The following is a 25,075-nucleotide window of genomic DNA, read 5'->3' as shown; positions in this document are numbered from 1 at the left end:
AAAAATGGGACGCAAGAGTGTCATTGTACATGTTGCCAATGTGGCTTGCAACTTCTGTGACAGGATAAAATTCATCGATAAATGCTTGCACCTTTGTAAACATTGAACACATTTCTCTAATCCTTGTCGAAGTCATCTTCATCCGTCTCTCTTCATCCTGTTATGAAGAAAATTCCTGAGATGTGATCTGTTGCTGTTGCACCTGAAGCTCTTGCAGGTCTGCAGTGGTTAGTTCTAACTCGTCGTTCTGCACCAACTCTTCCACATCCTCGTCACAAACTTCCAACCCCAAGGACTTTCCCAATGACACAATAGCTTCCACTACTGGCATAGCCTCCTGAGGGTTAGCCCCAAACCCTTCAAAATAGCTCTGTTCTACACATTCTGGCCACAGTTTCCTCCAAGCAGAGTTCAAGGTCCTCTTAGTCACTCCCTCCCAAGCCTTACCTATAAGGTTTACACAACTGAGGATATTGAAGTGATCTTTCCCAAACTCTCTTAGGGTCATTTGAGTGTCTGATGTCACTTCAAAGCACTTTTGAAACACTGCTTTTGTGTCGAGTTTTTTGAAGTTTGAAATGACCTGCTGGTCCATGGGCTGGAGGAGAGGAGTTGTATTAGGAGGCAAAAACTTCACCTTAATGAAACCAAACTCCCCTGCAATTTCCTCTTGCAAGTCGTGAGGATGAGCAGGAGCATTGTCTATTACCAGGAGGCACTTGAGTGACAATTTCTTTTCCTGGAGGTATTTTGTCACAGTGGGGCCAAACACACCATAAAACCAGTCCAAGAAATATTCCTTAGTGACCCATGCCTTACTGTTTGATCTCCACAGCACACACAAATAACCCTTGACGATATTGTTTTTCCTGAACACTCTGGGAGTCTGAGTGATACACCAATAGAGGCTTCACTCTGCAATCACCACTAGCATTACTACACAACATTAATATCAGCCTGTCTTTCATAGGCTTATGTCCTGGGAGTGCCTTTTCCTTCTGAGTAATGTAGGTCCTGTTTGGCGTTTTCACAAACACTTGCTCAGGTTTTAAGTTTTCAGTCTATTCCTTAAAGTCGTTCACATATTTTTCAGCCACTTTTTTGTCTGAACTGGCTGCCTCACCATGCCTTACCACACTGTGTATGCCACTACGAATCTTAAATCTCTCAAACCAGCCTTTGCTGGCCTTAAATTCATCAGCAGCAGCACTATTTTGAGGCATTTTCTTAATCAGATCATCGTGCAACTTTCTTGCTTTTTCACAAATTATAGACTGAGAAACACTATCTCCTGATGATTGTTTTTCGTTTATCCATACCAGTAACAGTCTCTCTACCTCTTCAATTATTTGTGGTCTCTGTTTTGAAAACATACTTGAACCTTTGCAACAGCAGCTTTTTTGATTACCTTTCTGTTCGCCAAGATAGTACTGATGGTTGAATGTGATTTGTTGTATTGCCTTTCCAACTCAGACATATGCACTCCACTCTAGTATTTTTCAATTATCTCTCTCTTCATTTCCATCGTAATTCTCACCCTTTGTAACACAGGCTTGGCACTAGGAGTTTTCTTGGGGCCCATGGTGGCTTATTTAGCAGTTACAAGCACTAAAAACACTGGAATAATCCAAAATATGTGGCACACACACGTGGAATCAACCTCAACAGCTTGTAAGCAATGGTACACTGACTCTTGAAGTGGCTGGGTCCACTCAGGCCATGCTCCTGGCACATGGACACGTTCTGGACGAACGTCGTTGATAGTTTTTCGCCGTTGGTAGAGACATTTTTATTGTGCCAAAACGCGCTGTTAGACGAATTTGCCGTTACTTAATGCCACCTTTAGTTGAGGGTCCACTGTATGTATGCATGTGCATGCCTGTGTAGTGTGACCTTAGTGTAAGTAGAAGTAGCAAGATATCCCTGTTATCCAGCATGTTTATGAGACAGAAAAAGACACCAGCAATCCTACCATCATGTAAAACAGTTACAGGTTTCTGTTTCACAGTCATCTGGCAGGACGGTAGTACTTCCCTGTTTCAAGTTTTTGTTGGATAAATACGTGAGTGAGAGGGGTTGGATGTGAGTGGGACCTGCACATGAGTAAATAGAATTATCAAAGCTTATTGCTTGGGTACCATTGAAAATTGAGTTGGGCAAATATTCTGTTAGTGGGATGGATTGTGAAGAACCTGCCTAGTATGGGCCAACAGGCCTGCTGCAGTGTATTATTATTATGTATATACAGTGGACCCCCGGTTAACGATATTTTTTCACTCAATAAGTATGTTCAGGTGCCAGTACTGACCGAATTTATTCCCATAAGGAACATTGTGAAGTAGATTAGTCCATTTCAGACCCCCAAACATACACGTACAAACGCACTTACATAAATACACTTACATAATTGGTCGCATTTGGAGGTAATCGTTATGCGGGGGTCCACTGTATAATAATAATAATAATAATAATAATTATTATTATATTATTATTATTATTATTAGGAAAGTGGAACACAGATCCAATTCCCTTGATCAAGAGCCCCTCACCAAGGAAGCTCCCTTGAGGGGGAAGTTCGTATCCAGAAGCAAAAGAACGATCGAGTGACTTCGTATCCTGAAAAATTCTCATGGTGGGGCATTCGTAAGCCGAGGTTCCACTGTATATTAACCCTTTGACTGTCACAACCCTAAATCCTGAACTGTGTCCTGGTGTCGAAAATTTTTTGGAAAAAAAAAAAAAATTCTTATGAAATGATAGAGATTCTTTTCCCGATGGTAATAACACCAATAGTACGAAATTTGATCGAAAACTTAAGGAATTATGCTCCCATGAGGTTAGCAATCTTGGCGATATATACGCATCGGCGATTTCGCCGACTTAGAGCCTTGTTTTTGGCCAATTCCATTATTCCAGTTAACCGGCTCATAGCTATTTCTTTAGAACCCCATTTTTTCTATCAATTGAGTTTAAGAAACCGCCCATTTACCGATTTCAACTACCCAATAAAGTGGTCAGAAATTTCACGAAAATTAAAAAAGATGCCAATTTCAAAATAGGGTCCAGAATAAACAATGCAGACATTCTTGGCACCAAAATAACATATCATCTGTTCATTAGTCATGTCTTCAGGCCCCTCTTATATTACTCTTTCTTTCAATTTTTATTTTTTATTCACAAAAAATAGAAGATTTACTGTTATGCAGACTACTGCATTGTTGTAAAAATGGTATAAATAATATCAGTTCACTAGTGAAAGAATATTAGACTCCCCAGTTGATATGGATTGGATGTGTGGTGTGATTTGCTTACTCTTGAATATTGGTAAAAATCGAACATTTCTGTAACATTGACCTCAATTTCAAGGTCGTTTTCATCGTGAAACTAATCAAAATCATCTCTATTTCTGTAACATGTTTTCCATTCTATCAAATGAGACCAAGAAAACGAAAATACAACCATAAATACTATAAGAAAATGCTCATCAAAGTCGGCGTTTTAATCTTAAAAACACGGTCGGATTTTTTTTTCTCTCATGCACTGTATGGTCAGTGTGCACTGTATGTGTACACTGACCACACAGACCATTATCTCACATGTGGGTCTACCAGCTTTCTCCTGCTTGATTTAAAGCCACTAGAATTATAGAGTATATATACGTCCAAAACACTGGCTCGTAAGACGTATATATACAGCCAAAACAGTCAAAGGGTTAAACAACTATGGTGACATTACACATCCCTGTCTAAGACCTACTTTTACCAGGAAGTAATCTTCCTCTCTCCTACACACCCTAACCTGAGCCTCACTATCCTCATGAAAACTCTTTACAGCATTTAGTAACTTGCTACCGATTCCATACACTTGCAACATCTGCCACATTGCTTCCCTGTCCACTCTATAATATGCCTTTTCTAAATCCATAAATGCAATAAAAACTTCCCTACCTTTATCTAAATACTGTTCACATATATGCTTCAATGTAAACACTTGATCTACACATCCCCTACCCTCTCTAGAGCCTCCTTGCTCATCTGCAATCCTACATTCTGTCTTACCTCTAATTCTTTTAGTAATAACCCTGCTGTATACTTTACCTGGTATACTCAGTAAACTTATTGCCCTATAATTTTTAGTCTCTTTTGTCCCCCTTCCCTTTATATAAAGGAACTATACACTCTCTTTGCCAATCCCTAGGTACCTTCCCCTCTTTCATACATTTATTAAACAAAAATACCAACCACTCCAACACAATATCTGCCCCCTGCTTTTAACATTTCAGTCATGATCCTGTCAGTTCCTGCTACTTTACCCCCTTTCATTCTGCATAATGCCTCACAGACCACCCCTACACTCACATTCTGCTCTTCCTCACTCCTAAAAGATGTTATACCTCCCTGACCAGTGCATGAAATTACCGCCTCCCTTTCATCATCAACATTTGTAAGTTACTCAAAATATTCCCGCCATCTACCTGATACCTCCAGCTCCCCATCTACTCATTCCCCTACTCTGTTTTTAACTGACAAATCCATTCGTTCCCTAGGCTTTCTTAACTTGTTTATCTTGCTCCAAAATGTTTCCTTCTGCAAAATTTCTTGCCAGTGCCTCTCCCACTTTTCATCTGCTCTCCTTTTGCACTCTCACCACTCTCTTCACCTTTCTTTTACTCTCCATGTACTCTGCTCTTCTTACAACACTTCTGCTTTGTAAAAACCTCTCATAAGCTACCTTTTTTTTTCTTTTATCACATCCTTTCCTTCATTCTACCAATCACTCTTCTTTCCTCCTGCACCCACCCTCCTCCTCTTACAAACTTCTGCCCCCACATTCTAATACTGCATTTTTAAAACCATCCCAACCCTCTTAAACCTCCCTCCCCCTTCCCCACTACTCATACTTGCATTAGCCCCCCTTTCTGCCAATAGTTGCTTATCTCACCCTAACTTCCTCCTCCCTTAGTTTATACACTTTCACCTCTCTTCTTTCTTACTGTTGCCATTTTCCTTTTGTCCCATCCACCTCTTACTCTAACTATAGCTACAACTAAATAGTGATCCAATATATCTATTGCCCCTCTATAAACATGTACATCCTGAAGCCTACCCATCAACCTTTTACCTACCAATAAACCCTTTGACTGTTTCGGTCGTATATATACCTCTTACGAGCCACTGTGTTTGACGTATATGTATACTCATAAATTCTAGCGGCTTCAAATCAAGCAGGAGAAAGCTGGTAGGCCCACATGTGAGAGAATGGTCTGTGTGGTCAGTGTGCACCATATAAAAAAAATCCTGGAGCACGCAGTGCATAACGAGAAAAAAAAACTACCTTTTTTTTTTAATTAAAATGCTGACTTTGTGGTCTATTTTCATGTAGTATTTATGGTTGTATTCTCGTTTTCTTGGTCTCATTTGATAGAATGGAAAACATATTATAGAAATAGAGGTGAGTTTGATTGGTTTTACTATAAAAAGAACCTGGAAATGGAGGTCATAGTAGGGGAAATGTTTGATTTTTGCCGATGTTCAAAAGTAAACAAATGATGTCATTGTCCAGTAAATGTCCAACTAGCTAATCTAATATGCAGTCATGAATGGGTTGACATTATTTGTACAATTAGTATTGCAGTAGTCTGCATAACAGTAAATCTTCTATTTTTTGTATGACTAAAAATTCAAAATAGAAAGTAAGAGTAATATCAAAGGGGCCTGGAGATGTGACTGATGAACAAAGAAAATGTTATTTTAGAGCCAGGAATGTCTGCATTGTTCATTCTGGACTTTATTTTGAAATTGTCATATTTTTTAATTTTCGTGAAATTGGCCAAATTGCAAATTTCTGACCACTGTTATTGGGTAGTTGAAATCGGTAAATGGGCAGTTTCTTTTACTCAATCGATAGAAAAAGCAGAGTTTTAGAGAAATAGCTATGAGTTTGGTTGACTGGAACAATGGAATTAGCCAAAAATAGGGCTGAAAGTGGGCGAAATAGCCCATTTGTAAATATCGCCGAGGTCGCTAACTTTGTGAGAGTGTAATTCCGTCAGTTTTCCATGAAATTTCGTTTTTTTTTTTTTGGTGTCATTACAATCGGGAAAAGATTCTCTATCATTTCATTAGATTTTTTTTTTTTTTTTAAATTTACAACACAAGGAGACACCTCAGGATTGGGGTTGCGACAGTCAAGGGGTTAATCTAACAAGCTACTTTCATTATGTGCTATATCATACCTTGTATTCTTATTTATCCTCTTCATAAAATGTGTTACTTATTACCAAACCTCTTTCTACACATAGGTCAGTTAAAGGCTCCCCATTTTCATTTACCCTTGGCACTCCAAATTTACCTACTACTCCCTCCACAGCATTTTTACGCACTTCAGCATTGAGATTCCCAACCACAAGTAGTCTCTCACTTGGTTCAAAACTCCCCGTGCACTCGACATTTCCCAAAATCTCTCTCTCTCCTCTACACTTCTCTCTTCTCCAGGTGCATAAACACTTACTACAACCCACTTTTCACAACCAACCCTTACTTTACACCACATAATCCTTGAATTTATACATTTATATTCCCTGTTTTCCTGCCATAGCGTATCCTTCAACATTATTGCTACTCCTTTAGCTCTAACTCTGTTTGAAACTCCTGACCTAATCCCGTTTATTTCTCCCAACTGAAACACTCCTACTCCCTTCAGCTTTGTTTTATTTAATTTCCTTTGACATACCCTCCCAAATTCATCTACCAACCTTTGCAACTTATTATTATTGTTAGTATTAGTAGTAGTAGTGTTATTATCATTACGTACTTATTAACCCTTTGACTGTTTACATCATATATATATGTCTTAAACGCCACTGCTTCTGACGTATTTATACACGTAAATTCTAGCAGCTTCAAATCAAGCAGGAGAATGCTGGTAGGCCCACATGTGAGACAATGGGTCTGTGTGGTCACTGTGCACCACATAAAAAAAATCCTGCAGCATGCAGTGCATAATGAGAAAAAAAAACTGACTGTTTTTTTTTTTTGGATTAAAATGCCGACTTTGAGGTGTATTTTCGTTTAGTATTTATCGTTGTACAGTGGACCCCAGGTTCGCGATGCTGTTGGTATCCGATAAATCTGGTAACCGATGCATTATATCGCAGAAAATTTGCCTCGCTTCCCAATACAAAACCCGGTATGCGATGTGGTTCGTACAAGACGTGTCCATGTGTGGCCTGAACTGCCCCGTGTGTGCCAGTGTTTACAAGCCAGCCAGTGTGCGCGCATCTGAGGATACATTCGGTACATTCCATATTATCCATATTATCATTGTTTTTGGTGCCTGTTTTTGCAAAATAAGTCACCATGGGCCCCAAGAAAGCTCCCAGTGCCAACCCTTCGAGACCAAGGGTGCTAATGACTGTTGAAATGAAGAAAGAGATAATTGCAAAGTACGAAAGTGGAGTGCGTGTGTCGGAGCTGGCCAGGTTATATAGTAAACCCCCAATCAACCATCTCTACTATAGTGAGCAAGAAAACGGCAATCAAGGAAGCTGTTCTTGCAAAAGGTGCAACTGTGATTACGAAACAGCGACCGCAAGTGTTAGAAAATGTTGAGAGACTGTTATTGGTGTGGATAAATGAAAAGCAGATGGCAGGAGATAGCATCTCTCAAGCAATCATTTGTGAAAAGGCTAGGCAGTTGCATGACGATTTGGTAAAAAAATTGCCTGCAACTAGTGGTGATGTGAGTGAATTTAAGGCCAGCAAAGGTTGGTTTGAAAGATTTAAGAATCGTAGTGGTATACATAGTGTGATTAGGCATGGTGAGGCTGCCAGTTCAGACCACAAAGCGGCTGAAAAATATGTGCATGAATTCAAGGAGTACATAGAGGCTGAAGGATTGAAACCTGGTCCTAGTGGCATTAAAAGAAGAAGGGAAGTAACCCCGGAAAAGGACTTGCTACCTCAAGTCCAAATGGAGGGGGATTCCCCTTCTAAATGCTAACACCATCCACACATCCATGCGACGGGCTGGAGTTTTGAGACTCTGACCGCGGGTTCAATCCCGGCCGGGGTATGGTTTGTTTGCAATCGTGCCATTACGATTTCGTGAGTCACACACTCCCCTCCTCCCATCCAATCAATCATCACCAGATCTTCATTAAAGGTAAGTGTCAATTATTCTTTCATTATTTATTGTTATTTTTGTAATTACTATTCTATTGCATTAAACTTAATATTTCATGTGGTAAAAGTTTTTTTTTCATACTTTGGGTGTCTTGCACGGATTAATTTGATTTCCATTATTTCTTATGGGGAAAATTGATTCGCCTTCCGATATTTTTGGTTTACGATGAGCTCTCAGGAACGGATTAGTATCGCGAACCGGGGGTCCACTGTATTGTCGTTTTCATGGTCTCAAGTGATAAAATGGAAAACATATTACAGAAATAGAGATGATTTTCATTACTTTCACGATGAAAACTACCTTGAAATTGAGCTCAAAGTAGTGGAAATGTTTGATTTTTACCAATGTTCAGGAGTAAGCAGATTACACCACAAGTCCAATACACGTCAACTGGGGAGTCTAATACAGTGGACCCCCGGTTCGCGATATTAATCCGTTCCTGAGAGCTCATCGTAAACCAAAATTATCGGAAAGCAAATCAATTTTCCCCATAAGAAATAATGGAAATCAAATTAATCCGTGCAAGACATCCAAAAGTATGGAAAAAAAACTGTTAAGTTTAATGCAATAGAATAATTACAATAACAAAATAATAACAATAGAATAATTGACACTTACCTTTAATGAAGATCTGGTGAGGATTGATGGGATGGGAGGAGGGGAGTGTTGAACCTATTGTTTAGAAGGGGAATCCCCCTCCATTAGGACTTGAGGTAGCTTTTCCTCCTGAGTAATGTAGGTCCTGCTTGGCAATTTCTTCCAAAACAGGCCTGTTTTGTCAAATTAAACACTTGTTCAGGTTTCAAATCTTCACCCCTATGTACTCCTTGAATTCATGCACATATTTTTCAGCCGCTTTGTGGTCTGAACTGGCAGCCTCTCCATGCCTAATCACACTATGTATGCCACTACGATTCTTAAATCTTTCAAACCAACCTTTGCTGCCCTTATATTCACTCACATCACCACTAGTTGCAGGCAATTTCTTTTACCAAATCGTCATGCAACTGCCTAGCCTTTTCACAAATGATCGCTTGAGAGATGCTATCTCCTGCTATCTGTTTTTTATTTATCCACACCAATAACAGTTTCTCAACATTTTCTAACACTTGTGGTCGCTGTTTCGTAATCACAGTTGATCCTTTTGCGAGAACAGCTTCCTTGATTGTCGTTTTCCTGCTCACTATAGTAGATGGTTGATTGGGGTTTACTATACAACCTGACCAGCTCCAACACACACACTCCACTTTCGTACTTTGCAATTATCTCTCTTTTCATTTCATGGTCTCGAAGGGTTGGCACTAGAAGCTTTCTTGGGGCCCATGGTGACTTATTTTGCAGAAACAAGCACCAAAACCAGTGATAATATGGATAATATGGAATGTACCAAATGTATCCTTAGATGCGCGCACACTGGCTGGCTTGTAAACATTGGTACACACGGGGAAGTTCAGGCCACACGTGGACAAGTCTCGTATGAATCGCATTCCATACTGGGTTTTGTAACGGGAACCGAGGCAAATTTTTGGCAATATAATGCATCGGTTACTGGATTTATCGGATACCGATAGCATCGCGAACCGGGGGTCCACTGTATTCTTTCACTAGTGCACTGATATTATTTATACCATTTTTACAATAATGCAGTAGTCTGTATAACAGTAAATCTTCTAGTTTTTTTGTATGAATAAAAAATCAAAATAGAAAGCAATATTAATATAAGAGGGGCCTAGAGATGTGACTAATGAACAGTGGATATGTTATTTTAGTGCCAAGAATGTCTACATTGTTTATTCTGGACCTTATTTTGAAATTGACATCATTTTTAATTTGCATGAAATTGGCCAAATTGCCAATTTCTGACCACTTTATTGGGTAGTTCAAATCGGTAAATGAGCGGTTTCTTGTACTCACCTGATATAAAAAATGGAGTTCTAAAGAAATAGCTATGAGTTTGATCAACTGGAACAACAGAATTGGCCAAAAACAGGGCTCAGATTCGGTGGAATTGTCGATGCGTATGTGTCTCTAGGCCCGCTAACTTCGCGGGAGTGTAATTCCGTGAGTTTTCGACGAAATTTCGTACTTTTGGTGTCATTACCATTGGGAAAAGATTCTCTATCATTTCATAAGAAAAAAATTTTTTTCCCAAAACTTTTGCGACATAGAATGACAGTTTCAGAAAGGAGCTTGCAACAGCCAGAGGATTAATTTATGGTACAAACAATGGCTGGGGCTTTCCAGTGTGAATCAGTTTATGGTTGCTATTTTTCTTTTAATTTCATGTTGCTGAATTTGCATTTATTGAGTCATGTAAAGCAGGGTTCTCTTGTAGATTGGGTTCTCCCTGGTTATTCTGTCTGTTACATTTACAGTTGTACCCCGAGTTTCGAACCGCTCCCAATTCAAACAGTTATGTAAATTTATTATTGTAAGTGCTTTTGTATGTGTATTTTTGGGGGTCTGAAATGGACTAGCCTAATATACATTATTTCTTATGGGAACAAATTTGTCCAGTATCGGCACTTGAACAGCGTTGTGGTATGAAATAAGTTCGAAACTCGGGGCATCGCTGTACTTTAATTTAATTCTCTTGGTTTATTCCTGTTTTGTTTCTTTATTAGTTTTAATAAAACCACTTGCTCAAGCATTGTCACTGTATTTTCACAGGTTCTTCTTGCAATGCGTGCCAATGTGGAAGACCGGGGCATCAAGGGGGACTGTACTCCTCTGATGGAGGGGGCCTCTGCAGGTCATGTAGAAATAGTCAAGCTGTTGATTGCCCATAATGCTGATGTTAATGCCCAGTCATCATCTGGCAATACACCTCTCATGTATGCCTGTGCGGGTGGCCACACTGATGTAGTTAAGGTAAATGTTATTTTGGTTTTATTTTAGATGTTGGTAAAAACATATTGCTAATGTCATTTGTCATTTATATTACATTAGCTTTAGTGAAGGTTCTGTTATCCTACCATTACAGGACACCCTAACCTGAGCCTCAATATCCTCATAAAAACTCTTTACAGCATTTAGTAACTTGTTACCTATTCCATACACTTGCAACATCTGCCACATTGCTCCCCTATCCACTCTGTCATATGCCTTTTCTAAATCCATAAATGCAATGAAAACTTCTCTACCTTTATCTAAATATTGTTCACATACATGCTTCAGTGTAAGCACTTGATCTACACATCCCCTACCCACTCTAAAACCTCCTTGTTCATCCACAGTCTTACTCTGTCTTACAAGTTCCTCAAAATATTCCCGCCATCTACCCAATACCTCCAGCTCCCCATCTACTAACTCCCCTACTCTGTTTTTAACTGTCATATCCATTCGTTCCCTAGGCTTTCTTAACTTGTTTATCTCCAAAAAAATTTTTCTTGCTTTCATTAAAATTTCTTGACAGTGCCTCTCCCACTATCATCTGCTCTCCTTTTGCACTCTCTCACCACTCTCTTCACCTTTCTTTTACTCTCCAAATACTCTGCTCTTCTTATAACACTTCTGCTTGGTAAAAACCTCTCATAAGCTACCTTTTTCTCTCTCTATCACACCCTTTACTTCATAATTCCACCAATCACTCCTGTTTCCTCATGCACCCACCCTCCTATAGCCACAAACTTCTGCCCCACAGTCTAATACTATTCCAACCCTCTTCACTAAAATATATTAAGTTAGCTATAGAACTAGGCATCAAAATACAATAAAAAGTAAAATACACACATAATGCACTCATTACTTACCTTAAAATACTTGTAGTCTTAATCTTGGGTGAGACAAGTAGTAGTTATTGTAAGAAATCAAGCGTGGTATGTATGGTAGTCAGCTGGGCTACCATACCAGGCCACCCCACCTACACATAATATTCTATTACATTTAAGCATCCCAGAGCGATAAAATGCATATACAGTTCACTTATTACTTACCTTAAAATATTTGTAGTCTTAACCCTTTGACTGTCGCAACCCCCAATCCTGAGGTGTCTCCTGGTGTCGCAAAATTAAAAAAAAAAATTATTTTTTCTTATGAAATGATAGAGAATCTTTTCCCGATTGTAATGACACCAAAAAAACGAAATTTGATGGAAAATTGACGGAATTATGCTCTCGCGAAGTTAGCGAACTTGGCGCTGTTTACAAATCGGCGATTTCGCCCAATTTGAGCCCTATTTTCGGCTAATTCCATTGTTCCAGTTGCCCAAACTCATAGCTATTTCTTTAGAACTCCATTTTTTCTATCGATTGAGTACAAGAAACTGCCCATTTACCGATTTCAACTACCTAATAATGTGGTCAGAAATTTGCAATTTGGCCAATTTCACAAAAACTAAAAAATATGACAATTTCAAAATAGTCCAGAATGAACAACGCAGACATTCCTGGCTCTAAAATAACATTTTCTTTGCTCATCAGTCATGTCTCCAGGCCCCTCTGATATTACTCTTGCTTTCTATTTTGAATTTTTATTAAAAAAAAATAGAAGACTTATTATTATGCAGACTACTGCAATACTGTAATAATTGTATAAATAACATCAACCCATTCATGACTGCATATTAGAATGGCTATTTGGACATTTATTGGACAGTGGCATCATTTGTTTACTTTTGAACATTGGCAAAAATCAAACATTTCCCCTACTTTGAGCTCCATTTCTAGGTTCTTTTTATAGTAAAATCAATCAAAATCATCTCTTTTTCTATAATATGTTTTCCATTCTATCAAATGAGACCAAGAAAACGAGAATACAACCATAAATACTATACGAAAATAGACCACAAAGTCGGCATTTTAATTAAAAAAAGCACTGTGTGCTCCAGGATTTTTTTTATATGGTGCACACTGACCACACAGACCCATTCTCTCACATATGGGCCTACCAGCTTTCTCCTGCTTGATTTGAAGCCGCTAGAATTTATTAGTATATATACGTCAAACACGGTACCTTGTAAGACGTATATATACGGCTGCGACAGTCAAAGGGTTAATCTAGGGTGAGATGAGTAGTAGTTATTGTATGAAACCAAGTGTGGTATGTATGGTAGCCAGCCAGGCCAACCCACCCACACATACTATTCTATGATATTTAACCCTTTGAGGGTCGCCAGGCCCTCTCAGAGACTTGTTCTCAGGGTCGCCAGAATTTAAAAAAAAAAAAAAGAAACTTATGAAAAGATAGAGAATCTTTTCTCGATCATAATGACACCAAAAGTATGTAATTTGATGGAAAACTTATGGAATTATGCTCTCGCGAAGGTAGCGGTCTTAAAGATGTTTATGCATCGGCGTTTTTTGCCCATTTTTGAGCCCTATTTTCGTCCAATTCTAGTGTACTAGTCAACAAAAATCATAACTATTTCGCTAGAACTCCATTTTTTTCTATCGAATGAGTACAAGAAACTACCCATTTACCGATTTCAATTATCCAATAAAGTGGTCAGAATTTAGCAATTTTGCCAATTTCACACAAATTTCAATAGATGCCAATTTCCAAGTAGGGTCCAGAATAAACAAGGACATTCCTGGTACTAAAATAACATTTCCTCTGTTCATTAGTCACATCCCCATCCCCCTCTTACATTTCTTTTGCTTTCCACTTTGAATTTTTTATTCTCACAAAAAATAAAAGATTTACTGTTATGCAGACTACTGTATTAGTGTAGAAATGGCATAAATAATACCAGCGCACTTGTGAAAGAATATTAGATTCACCAGTTGACGTGTATTGGATGCGTGGCATGATTTGTTTACTTTTGAACTTTGGCAAAAATCGAACATTTCTGCTACTTTGAGCTCAATTTCAAGGTACTTTTCATTGTGAAACCAATCAAAATCATCTCAATTTCTGTAATATGTCTTCCATTCTATAAAATAAGACCAGGAAAACTAGAATACAACCATAAATACCCTACGAAAATACAGTGCAAAGTCGCTGTTTTAAACCAAAAACACTGTCAAAGTTTTTTTTTTTCTCATTACGCCCTGTGTGCTGCAGGATTTTTTTATACTGCGCACACTGACCACATAGACCCGTTCTTTCATATGTAGGCCTGCCAGCTTTCTCTTGCTAGATTTGAGGGCGCTAGAATTTATGCGTACTAATACGTCAAAAACCCTGGGGCGTAAGCCGTACTAGTACGGCCGAAACCCCGAAAGGGTTAAGCATCCCAGAGCGATAAAATGCATATACAGTTCACTCATTACATACCTTAAAATATTTGTAGTCTTAATGTAGGGTCATAGGTGAGTAAACAAGATAAAACGAATAAATGAGAGAGAGAGAATGAGTACTTGAGAGAGGACGGGAGCAGAGTTATGTAAACAAACCAGGTGAACGTAAGTTTCGTGAACAAACAAAATGTACACGTCTGGTTTGTGTACAAGTTGCGTCTACATTGATACAGTAGAATAAATAAAGAACAACACTCCCATTCTCATGTAACACCATTTTTAGAAGAAATGACACTGAGTGAAGGCAATGAAAATAAGTCACTGACATTTTTTTGGGTTATCCTAGGTTCTCTACACATATGCTGTTATGTATGATAATCTATGTAACTGTATTTGTGTGCACTTGAATAAACTTGCATACATACAAAAGCAATAATTTTCTACAGTTACCCCCAGTAACACATTTTTTCTGATGTTGGACTAGAGAAAATGTTATTCTTGCTGTCACTCGTAAAAGTCTGGCTCCCACATCTCATATTTATGTTTATTTATTCTATTGTGGGGTGTATTTATCATCTTTATATGTTATGCATCGTGTTTATTATATAATTTTGAAAAAATATCATGGATGGATTAATGAAAATGTGTATATTAACGTAATATACGACATTTAATGAGACTCGGTGATTATTATTGTTGTTATCATTTTTAACATGGCGCCACTTGTGCAAATCGTCTGCTACCACATCTCATATTTGTTTATTTATTCTACTGTGGGGTGTATTTATCATCTTTATTTGTTATGCATTGTGTTCATTATATAATTTTGAAAAAATATCATAGATGGATTAATGAAAATATGTATATTAACGTAATATATGACATTTAGTGAGACTCCGTGATTATCATTATCATTACTAATATGACGTCTTGAGACATTAGACACTCTTAGTGATTTTAATGTGTACCTGCATGCCAGCACAGTATATAAGTTTATTTAGGTATAGGTATACATAAGTATAATTATCAGAGTATATATACAATATATAGAGGAGTGATTGGTGGAATGATGAAGTAAAGGGTGTGATAAAAGAGAAAAAGGTAGCTTACGAGAGGTTTTTACAAAGCAGAAGTGTTATAAGAAGAGCAGAGTATATGGAGAGTAAAAGAAAGGTGAAGAGAGTGGTGAGAGAGTGCAAAAGGAGAGCAGATGAAAGAGTGGGAGAAGCACTGTCAAGAAATTTTAATGAAAATAAGAAAAAATTTTGGAGTGAGTTAAACAAGTTAAGAAAGCCTAGGGAAAGTATGGATTTGTCAGTTAAAAACAGAGTAGGGGACTTAGTAGATGGGGAGAGGGAGGTATTAGGTAGATGGCGAGAATATTTTGAGTAACTTTTAAATGTTGAGGAAGAAAGGGAGGCGGTAATTTCATGCACTGGCCAGGGAGGTATACCATCTTTTAGGAGTGAAGAAGAGCAGAATGTAAGTGTGGTGGAGGTACGTGAGGCATTACGTAGAATGAAAGGAGGTAAAGCAGCTGGAACTGATGGGATCATGACAGAAATGTTAAAAGCAGGGGGGGATATAGTGTTGGAGTGGTTGGTACTTTTGTGTAATAAATGTATGAAAGAGGGGAAGGTACCTAGGGATTGGCGGAGAGCATGTATAGTCCCTTTATATAAAATATAAAGGGAAAGGGGACAAAAGAGATTGTAAAAATTATAGAGGAATAAGTTTACTGAGTATACCAGGAAAAGTATACGGTAGAGTTATAATTGAAAGAATTAGAGGTAAGACAGAATGTAGAATTGCGGATGAGCAAGGAGGCTTCAGAGTGGGTAGGGGATGTGTAGATCAAGTGTTTACATTGAAGCATATATGTGAACAGTGTTTAGATAAAGGTAGGGAAGTTTTTATTTCATTTATGGATTTAGAAAAGGCATATGATAGAGTGGATAGAGGAGCAATGTGGCAGATGTTGCAAGTTTATGGAATAGGTGGTAAGTTACTAAATGCTGTAAAGAGCTTTTATGAGGATAGTGAGGCTCAGGTTAGGGTGTGTAGAAGAGAGGGAGAATACTTCCCGGTAAAAGTAGGTCTTAGACAGGGATGTGTAATGTCACCATGGTGGTTTAATATATTTATAGATGGGGTTGTAAAAGAAGTAAATGCTAGGGTGTTCGGGAGAGGGGTGGGATTAAATTACGGGAATCAAATTCAAAATGGGAATTGACACAGTTACTTTTTGCTGATGATACTGTGCTTATGGGAGATTCTAAAGAAAAATTGCAAAGGTTAGTGGATGAGTTTGAGAATGTGTGTAAAGGTAGAAAGTTGAAAGTGAACATAGAAAAGAGTAAGGTGATGAGGGTATCAAATGATTTAGATAAAGAAAAATTGGATATCAAATTGGGGAGGAGGAGTATGGAAGAAAATGTTTTCAGATACTTGGGAGTTGACGTGTCGGCGGATGGATTTATGAAGGATGAGGTTAATCATAGAATTGATGAGGGAAAAAAGGTGAGTGGTGTGTTGAGGTATATGTGGAGTCAAAAAACGTTATCTATGGAGGCAAAGAAGGGAATGTATGAAAGTATAGTAGTACCAACACTCTTATATGGATGTGAAGCTTGGGTGGTAAATGCAGCAGCGAGGAGACGGTTGGAGGCAGTGGAGATGTCCTGTCTAAGGGCAATGTGTGGTGTAAATATTATGCAGAAAATTCGGAGTGTGGAAATTAGGAGAAGGTGTGGAGTTAATAAAAGCATTAGTCAGAGGGCAGCAGAGGGGTTGTTGAGGTGGTTTGGTCATTTAGAGAGAATGGATCAAAGTAGAATGACATGGAAAGCATATAAATCTATAGGGGAAGGAAAGAGGGGTAGGGGTCGTCCTCGAAAGGGTTGGAAAGAGGGGGTAAAGGAGGTTTTGTGGGCGAGGGGCTTGGACTTCCAGCAAGCGTGCATGAGCGTGTTAGATAGGAGTGAATGGAGACGAATGATACTTGGGACCTGACGATCTGTTGGAGTGTGAGCAGGGTAATATTTAGTGAAGGGATTCAGGGAAACCGGTTATTTTCTTATAGTCGGACTTGAGTCCTGGAAATGGGAAGTACAATGCCTGCACTTTAAAGGAGGGGTTTGGGATATTGACAGTTTGGAGGGATATGTTGTGTATCTTTATACATATATGCTTCTAAACTGTTGTATTCTGAGCACCTCTGCAAAAGCAGTGATAATGTGTGAGTGTGGTGAAAGTGTTGAATGATGATGAAAGTATTTTCTTTTTTGGGGATTTTCTTTCTTTTTTGGGTCACCCTGCCTCGGTGGGAGACGACCAACTTGTTGAAAAAAAAAAAAATATACAATATGAAATAACTTTTAAAAACACTCGAAATTTGGGAGTTTCCAGACATAATGGAGAGACTTAGTGCTTACGGATCTCATAGAATGTAAACAGGGTGGGGCGCGGTGACCATATTAGGAAGTCAGGTGGGGGGGAGCCGTATAGAGAGTTTTGGTTATAATTTGAAATGTCCGTATTAGCGGAACGCCGTAATGCGAAATGCCGTAAAGCGGGGCCCTACTGTACAGGCTTTTGCTTTACACTCGGAAGGATGGTAGTACCTCCCTGGGTGGTTGCATAATTCACAACACGTCCCCCCTCATGACCAATGGTCGCACCAGGAACTTTAATTATGAGAAAGTAACTCCCACGAAACTTGAGGAGGAGTGGCCAAAGATGCAATGACAGCTGCGTAATCTACAACTTGTATCATAGCTCAACACTCCTTCGCAAGGTCTGTTGGGACAGCCCATTATTTCCAGACATATACTTTTAAAAGTAAGAGAATAAGAGTTACATTTATAGATGGGTAGTAGGTTGGTAGACAGCAACCACCCAGGGAGGTACTACCGTCCTACCAAGTGAGTGTAAAACGAAGCCTGTGATTGTTTTACATGATGGTAGGATTGCTGATGTCTTTTGTCTGTCTCATAAATATGCAAGATTACAGGCATGTCTTGCTACTTCTACTTACACTTAGGTCACACTACACATACATGTACACATTTATTTATACACACTCATCTGAGTTTTCTTTGATTTTATCTTAATAGTTCTTGGTCTTATTAATTTTCCTTTTATATCCATGGGGAAGTGGAATAAGAATCTTTCCTCCGTAAGCCATGCGTGTTGTAAAAGTCAACTAAAATGCCGGGAACAATGGGCTAGTAACCCCTTTTCCTGTAAAGATTACTAAAAAGAATAAGAAGAAGAAAATTGTCAAAGTGGGAAGTCTGAATGTGCGTGGATGTTGTGCAGATGATAAGAAAGAGATGATTGTGGATGTTATGAATGAGAAAAAGCTGGATGTCCTGGCTTTAAGTGAAACAAAGCTGAAGGGGGTGGGAGAGTTTCAGTGGAGAGGAATAAATGGGATTAGGTCAGGGGTTTCAAATAGAGTTAGAGCTAAAGAAGGAGTAGCAATAATGTTGAAGGATAAGCTATGGCAGGAAAAGAGGGACTATAAATGTATTAATTCAAGGATTATGTGGAGCAAAATAAAGATTGGATGTGAAAAGTGGGTTATAATAAGCGTGTATGCACCTGGAGAAGAGAGAAGTGTAGAGGAGAGAGAGAGATTTTGGGAAATGTTGAGTGAATGCGTGGGGAGTTTTGAATCAAGTGTGAGAGTAATGGTGGTTGGGGATTTTAATGCTAAAGTGGGTAAAAATGTTATGGAGGGAGTAGTAGGTAAATTTGGGGTGCCAGGGGTAAATGTAAATGGGGAGCCTTTAATTGAGCTATGTGTAGAAAGAAATTTGGTAATAAGTAATACATATTTTATGAAAAAGAGGATAAATAAATATACAAGGTATGATGTAGCACGTAATGAAAGTAGTTTATTAGATTATGTATTGGTGGATAAAAGGTTGATGGGTAGGCTCCAGGATGTACATGTTTATAGAGGGGCAACTGATATATCGGATCATTATTTAGTTGTAGCTACAGTTAGAGTAAGAGGTAGATGGGAAAAGAGGAAGGTGGCAACAACAAGTAAGAGGGAGGTGAAAGTGTATAAACTAAGGGAGGAGGAAGTTCGGGTGAGATATAAGCGACTATTGGCAGAAAGGTGGGCTAGTGCAAAGATGAGTAGTGGGGGGGTTGAAGAGGGTTGGAATAGTTTTAAAAATGCAGTATTAGAATGTGGGGCAGAAGTTTGTGGTTATAGGAGGGTGGGGGCAGGAGGAAAGAGGAGTGATTGGTGGAATGATGAAGTAAAGGGTGTGATAAAAGAGAAAAAGGTAGCTTATGAGAGGTTTTTACAAAGCAGAAGTGTTATAAGAAGAGCAGAGTATATGGAGAGTAAAAGAAAGGTAAAGAGAGTGGTGAGAGAGTGCAAAAGGAGAGCAGATGATAGAGTGGGAGAGGCACTGTCAAGAAATTTTAATGAAAATAAGAAAAAATTTTGGAGCGAGTTAAACAAGTTAAGAAAGCCTAGGGAAAATATGGATTTGTCAGTTAAAAACAGAGTAGGGGAGTTAGTAGATGGGGAGATGGAGGTATTGGGTAGATGGCGAGAATATTTTGAGGAACTTTTAAATGTTAAGGAAGAAACAGAGGCAGTAATTTCATGCACTGGTCAGGGAGGTATACCATCTTTTAGGAGTGAAGAAGAGCAGAATGTAAGTGTGGGGGAGGTACGTGAGGCATTACGTAAAATGAAAGGGGGTAAAGCAGCTGGAACTGATGGGATCATGACAGAAATGTTAAAAGCAGGGGGGGATATAGTGTTGGAGTGGTTGGTACTTTTGTTTAATAAAAGTATGAAAGAGGGGAAGGTACCTAGGGATTGGCAGAGAGCATGTATAGTCCCTTTATATAAAGGGAAAGGGGACAAAAGAGAGTGTAAAAATTACAGAGGAATAAGCTTACTGAGTATACCAGGAAAAGTGTACGGTAGGGTTATAATTGAAAGAATTAGAGGTAAGACAGAATGTAGGATTGCGGATGAGCAAGGAGGTTTTAGAGTGGGTAGGGGATGTGTAGATCAGGTGTTTACATTGAAGCATATATGTGAACAGTATTTAGATAAAGATAGGGAGGTTTTTATTGCATTTATGGATTTAGAAAAGGCATATGATAGAGTGGATAGAGGAGCAATGTGGCAGATGTTGCAAGTATATGGAATAGGTGGTAAGTTATTAAATGCTGTAAAGAGTTTTTATGAGGATAGTGAGGCTCAGGTTAGGGTGTGTAGAAGAGAGGGAGACTACTTCCCGGTAAAAGTAGGTCTTAGACAGGGATGTGTAATGTCACCATGGTTGTTTAATATATTTATAGATGGGGTTGTAAAGGAAGTAAATGCTAGGGTGTTTGGGAGAGGGGTGGGATTAAATTATGGGGAATCAAATTCAAAATGGGAATTGACACAGTTACTTTTTGCTGATGATACTGTACTTATGGGAGATTCTAAAGAAAAATTGCAAAGGTTAGTGGATGAGTTTGGGAATGTGTGTAAAGGTAGAAAGTTGAAAGTGAACATAGAAAAGAGTAAGGTGATGAGGGTGTCAAATGATTTAGATAAAGAAAAATTGGATATCAAATTGGGGAGGAGGAGTATGGAAGAAGTGAATGTTTTCAGATACTTGGGAGTTGACGTGTCGGCGGATGGATTTATGAAGGATGAGGTTAATCATAGAATTGATGAGGGAAAAAAGGTGAGTGGTGCGTTGAGGTATATGTGGAGTCAAAAAACGTTATCTATGGAGGCAAAGAAGGGAATGTATGAAAGTATAGTAGTACCAACACTCTTATATGGGTGTGAAGCTTGGGTGGTAAATGCAGCAGCAAGGAGACGGTTGGAGGCAGCGGAGATGTCCTGTCTAAGGGCAATGTGTGGTGTAAATATTATGCAAAAAATTCGGAGTGTGGAAATTAGGAGAAGGTGTGGAGTTAATAAAAGTATTAGTCAGAGGGCAGAAGAGGGGTTGTTGAGGTGGTTTGGTCATTTAGAGAGAATGGATCACAGTAGAATGACATGGAAAGCATATAAATCTATAGGGGAAGGAAGGCGGGGTAGGGGTCGTCCTCGAAAGGTTTGGAGAGAGGGGGTAAAGGAGGTTTTGTGGGTAAGGGGCTTGGATTTCCAGCAAGCGTGCGTGAGCGTGTTAGATAGGAGTGAATGGAGACGAATGGTACTTGGGACCTGACGATCTGTTGGAGTGTGAGCAGGGTAATATTTAGTGAAGGGATTCAGGGAAACCGGTTATTTTCATATAGTCGGACTTGAGTCCTGGAAATGGGAAGTACAATGCCTGCACTTTAAAGGAGGGGTTTGGGATATTGGCAGTTTGGAGGGATATGTTGTGTATCTTTATATGTGTATGCTTCTAGACTGTTGTATTCTGAGCACCTCTGCAAAAACAGTGATAATGTGCGAGTGTGGTGAAAGTGTTGAATGATGATGAAAGTATTTTCTTTTTGGGGATTTTCTTTCTTTTTTGGGTCACCCTGCCTCGGTGGGAGACGGCCGACTTGTTGAAAAAAAAAAAAAAAAAAAAAAAAAAAAAAATTAAAAAACCCCAGAAATGAATATAATAATCCTGGATAAAAATTTTAAATTCAGTCAAAAAGGAAATATTAACCAACTATGCATGACCTTATTTGATTCACTACCAAGGAATTTGCATAATAATTGCAAGTTTATCTAGTAAGTAACCAAATTTATGTAAAATTTTTGTTACAGACGAGCAAACAGTGCTCCAGTTTTGTATGTCAAATTAAAACAAGGTACTTCATCTAGGCAGAAAATCTTTAGCTATTGAAGTATAATACCTTAAAATTGAAGTTTTTATCAGTGTACTCTCACTGCGACAAATGAACAAAAAAAAAATAGCAACTAGTAATCTAATTTTCTATTCTATTCCTCTTAGAATAAAACGTTGTCAACACTGAAACATAGACACTTCTCTCTTTAACATGAATATGCCTTCAGAAACCTACATACTTGTGGACAACTTCAAATATACATGTATATGGAGTGCAAGTAAATGCTTTAACATTAGTTTCCCTACACCAGAGGGTATGAGGCAGCAATAGCAAAGCCACACTGGTTACTCATTGCATTTTCATGACAGTGTATAGGTAATCACCTAAGTTTGCTTAATATTTAGAATAGGAAAAATCTAAGTCACATGAAAAACTAATTTTATAAATAACTTAACATTTTCACTTTTTTTTTTTTAACAAGTCGACCTTATCCCACTGAGGCAGGGTGACCCAAAAAGAAAGAAAATCTTAAAAGAAAATACTTTCATCATCATTCAACACTTTCACCTCACTCACACATAATCACTGTTTTTGCAGAGGTGCTCAGAATACAACAGTTTAGAAGTCTTCTTTCTTTCAACACACCGGCCGTATCCCACCGAGGCGGGGTGGCCCAAAAGGAAAAAGTTTCTCCTTTTACATTTAGTAATATATACAGGAGAAGAGGTTACTAGCCCCTTGCTCCCGGCATTTTAGTCGCCTCTTACAACACGCATGGCTTACGTAGGAAGAATTCTGTTCCACTTCCCCATGGAGATGAGAGGAAATAAACAAGAATAAGAACTAGAAAGAAAATAGAAGAAAACCCAGAGGGGTGTGTATATATGTGCTTGTACATGTATGTGTAGTGTGACCTAAGTGTAAGTAGAAGTAGCAAGACATACCTGAAATCTTGCATGTTTATGAGACAGACAAAAGACACCAGCAATCCTACCAATAACATGTCAGTGTACTCTCACGAATCAACAAAGCCAGTGCCTTCAGCACCGGACTTGGGTGGGTTATACCGACATTTGTCATCCTTGTCTTCATATGGGTATACATTTTCGGTGTACTCTCACGAATCAACAAAGCCAGTGACTTCAGCACCAGACTTGGGTGGGTTATACCGACATTTGTCATCCTGGGCTTCATATGGGTATGCATTTTCGGTGTCAGTTCCACCATCATCCCTATAATTACCATACATGGCAGAACAATCAGTCAGGTTCTGCTCAGAGGCTCACCAGTTTACCAGTCTGGCAAAAGTGTATGCAGACTCTTGCTCAGGGACTAGTTTATATGACAGAGGCTAGTGTGTCAGAAGTGTATGCCTGAAATACCAATGCTAGGAGTGAAACCTTTCCCAGGCATCAAGAACAGTGACATCTTAAAGAGAATATGGAGAGCTTCTGTCTTTCCCTCCGAACTGTCTGTCGAGTCTATTCTCTTATTTCCCTCTGCTGGACATGTGTTCCTTCAAAATGACCTTTATTCCAGGCAATGAAGGAATTTCTAAGCGAGATACTTAGACGAAAAGATGCAGCAGCATGAGACAGTGTGGCAAGAAAGCCGTCGTATTCAAGGAAGGTCTTGAGGTTCAGACGAGCCGCTCCTCTATGCCTCCTCTCAGCTGAGCCACAACACAGGTTACTGAAGCAACAGCTCAGACAGTAACTGAGACAGGAAGACAATCACTGCCTCACACATGAGGGAAAATATGAGAAAGCGCATGTCGCTTGCCATTAGTGCCTCTGACAAGTCTGACTCAGACAGTGACTTCCCCGGCATAAAAATCCTGTCACGAGCACTGTTAATGTCTCCTCAAGTGACAGTAATTTGACCACTCCTTTACTATTCCCTTGACAAACTCCTCTGAAGAATTCTATGTGGTGTCACCTGTGACTGTAGCATGTCACCCATGACTAGCATCAGCCATGACTGTAGTATCACCCAGGGAGGTACAACCGTCCTAAGTGAGTGTAAAACGAAAGCCTGTAATTGTTTTACATGATGGTAGGTTTGCTGGTGTCTTTTTTCTTTCTCATAAACATGCAAGATTTCAGGTGCATCTTGTTACTTATACTTACACTTAGGCCACATTGCACATACATGTACACTTTTATATATACACATTCATCCGAGTTATCTTTGATTTTATCTTAATAGTTCTTGTTCTTATTGCTTTTCCTTTTATATTCATGGGGAAGTGGAATAAGAATCTTCCTCCGTAAGACATGGGTGTTGTAAAAGTCAACTAAAATGCTGGGAACAATGGGCTAGTAACCCCTTTTCCTGTATACCCTACTAAAAAAAAAAAAAAAAAAAAAGTAAAGGAGAGCAGATGATAGAGTGGGAGAGGCTTTTAAATGTCGACAAAGAAAGGGAGGTGGTCATTTCATGCACTGGAAAGGAAGGTATAACATCTTTTAGGAGTGAAGAACAGCAGGATGTGCATGTGGGGGAGGTGCTTGAGGCATTACATAGAATGAAAGTGGGTAAAGCAGCAGGAACTAATGGGATCATGACAGAATTGTTCAAAGCAGGGGGGGATGTAGTGTTGGAGTGGTTGGTATTTTTGTTTAATATAGTCATATAGTCGGACTTGAGTCCTGGAAATGGGAAGTACAATGCCTGCACTTTAAAGGAGGGGTTTGGGATATTGGCAGTTTGGAGGGATATGTTGTGTATCTTTATATGTTTATGCTTCTAGACTGTTGTATTCTGAGCACCTCTGCAAAAACAGTGATAATGTGCGAGTGTGGTGAAAGTGTTGAATGATGATGAAAGTATTTTCTTTTTGGGGATTTTCTTTCTTTTTTGGGTCACCCTGCCTCGGTGGGAGACGGCCGACTTGTTGAAAAAAAAAAAAAAAAAAAAAAAAAAAATGTATGAAAGAGGGG

At 38.9% G+C, this 25,075-nt stretch overlaps 1 protein-coding gene across 3 annotated transcripts in view; it reads left to right on the top strand.

The window, feature by feature from the left end:
- Positions 1-25,075, top strand: part of LOC128685747 (ankyrin repeat domain-containing protein 17-like) — a gene marked incomplete at its 3' end in the record, with an annotated part of 256,077 nt that overhangs the window by 131,196 nt on the left and 99,806 nt on the right. For all 3 annotated transcript variants that reach the window (XM_070088008.1, XM_070088007.1, XM_070088009.1), the window contains 1 exon segment: positions 10,855-11,055. In XM_070088008.1, coding sequence (XP_069944109.1) covers positions 10,855-11,055 — 201 coding nt within the window.

This window comes from Cherax quadricarinatus, chromosome 23 (genome assembly GCF_038502225.1).
Source record: "Cherax quadricarinatus isolate ZL_2023a chromosome 23, ASM3850222v1, whole genome shotgun sequence".
NCBI lineage: Eukaryota > Metazoa > Arthropoda > Malacostraca > Decapoda > Parastacidae > Cherax > Cherax quadricarinatus.
This window is presented reverse-complemented; position numbering and strand designations above follow the sequence as displayed.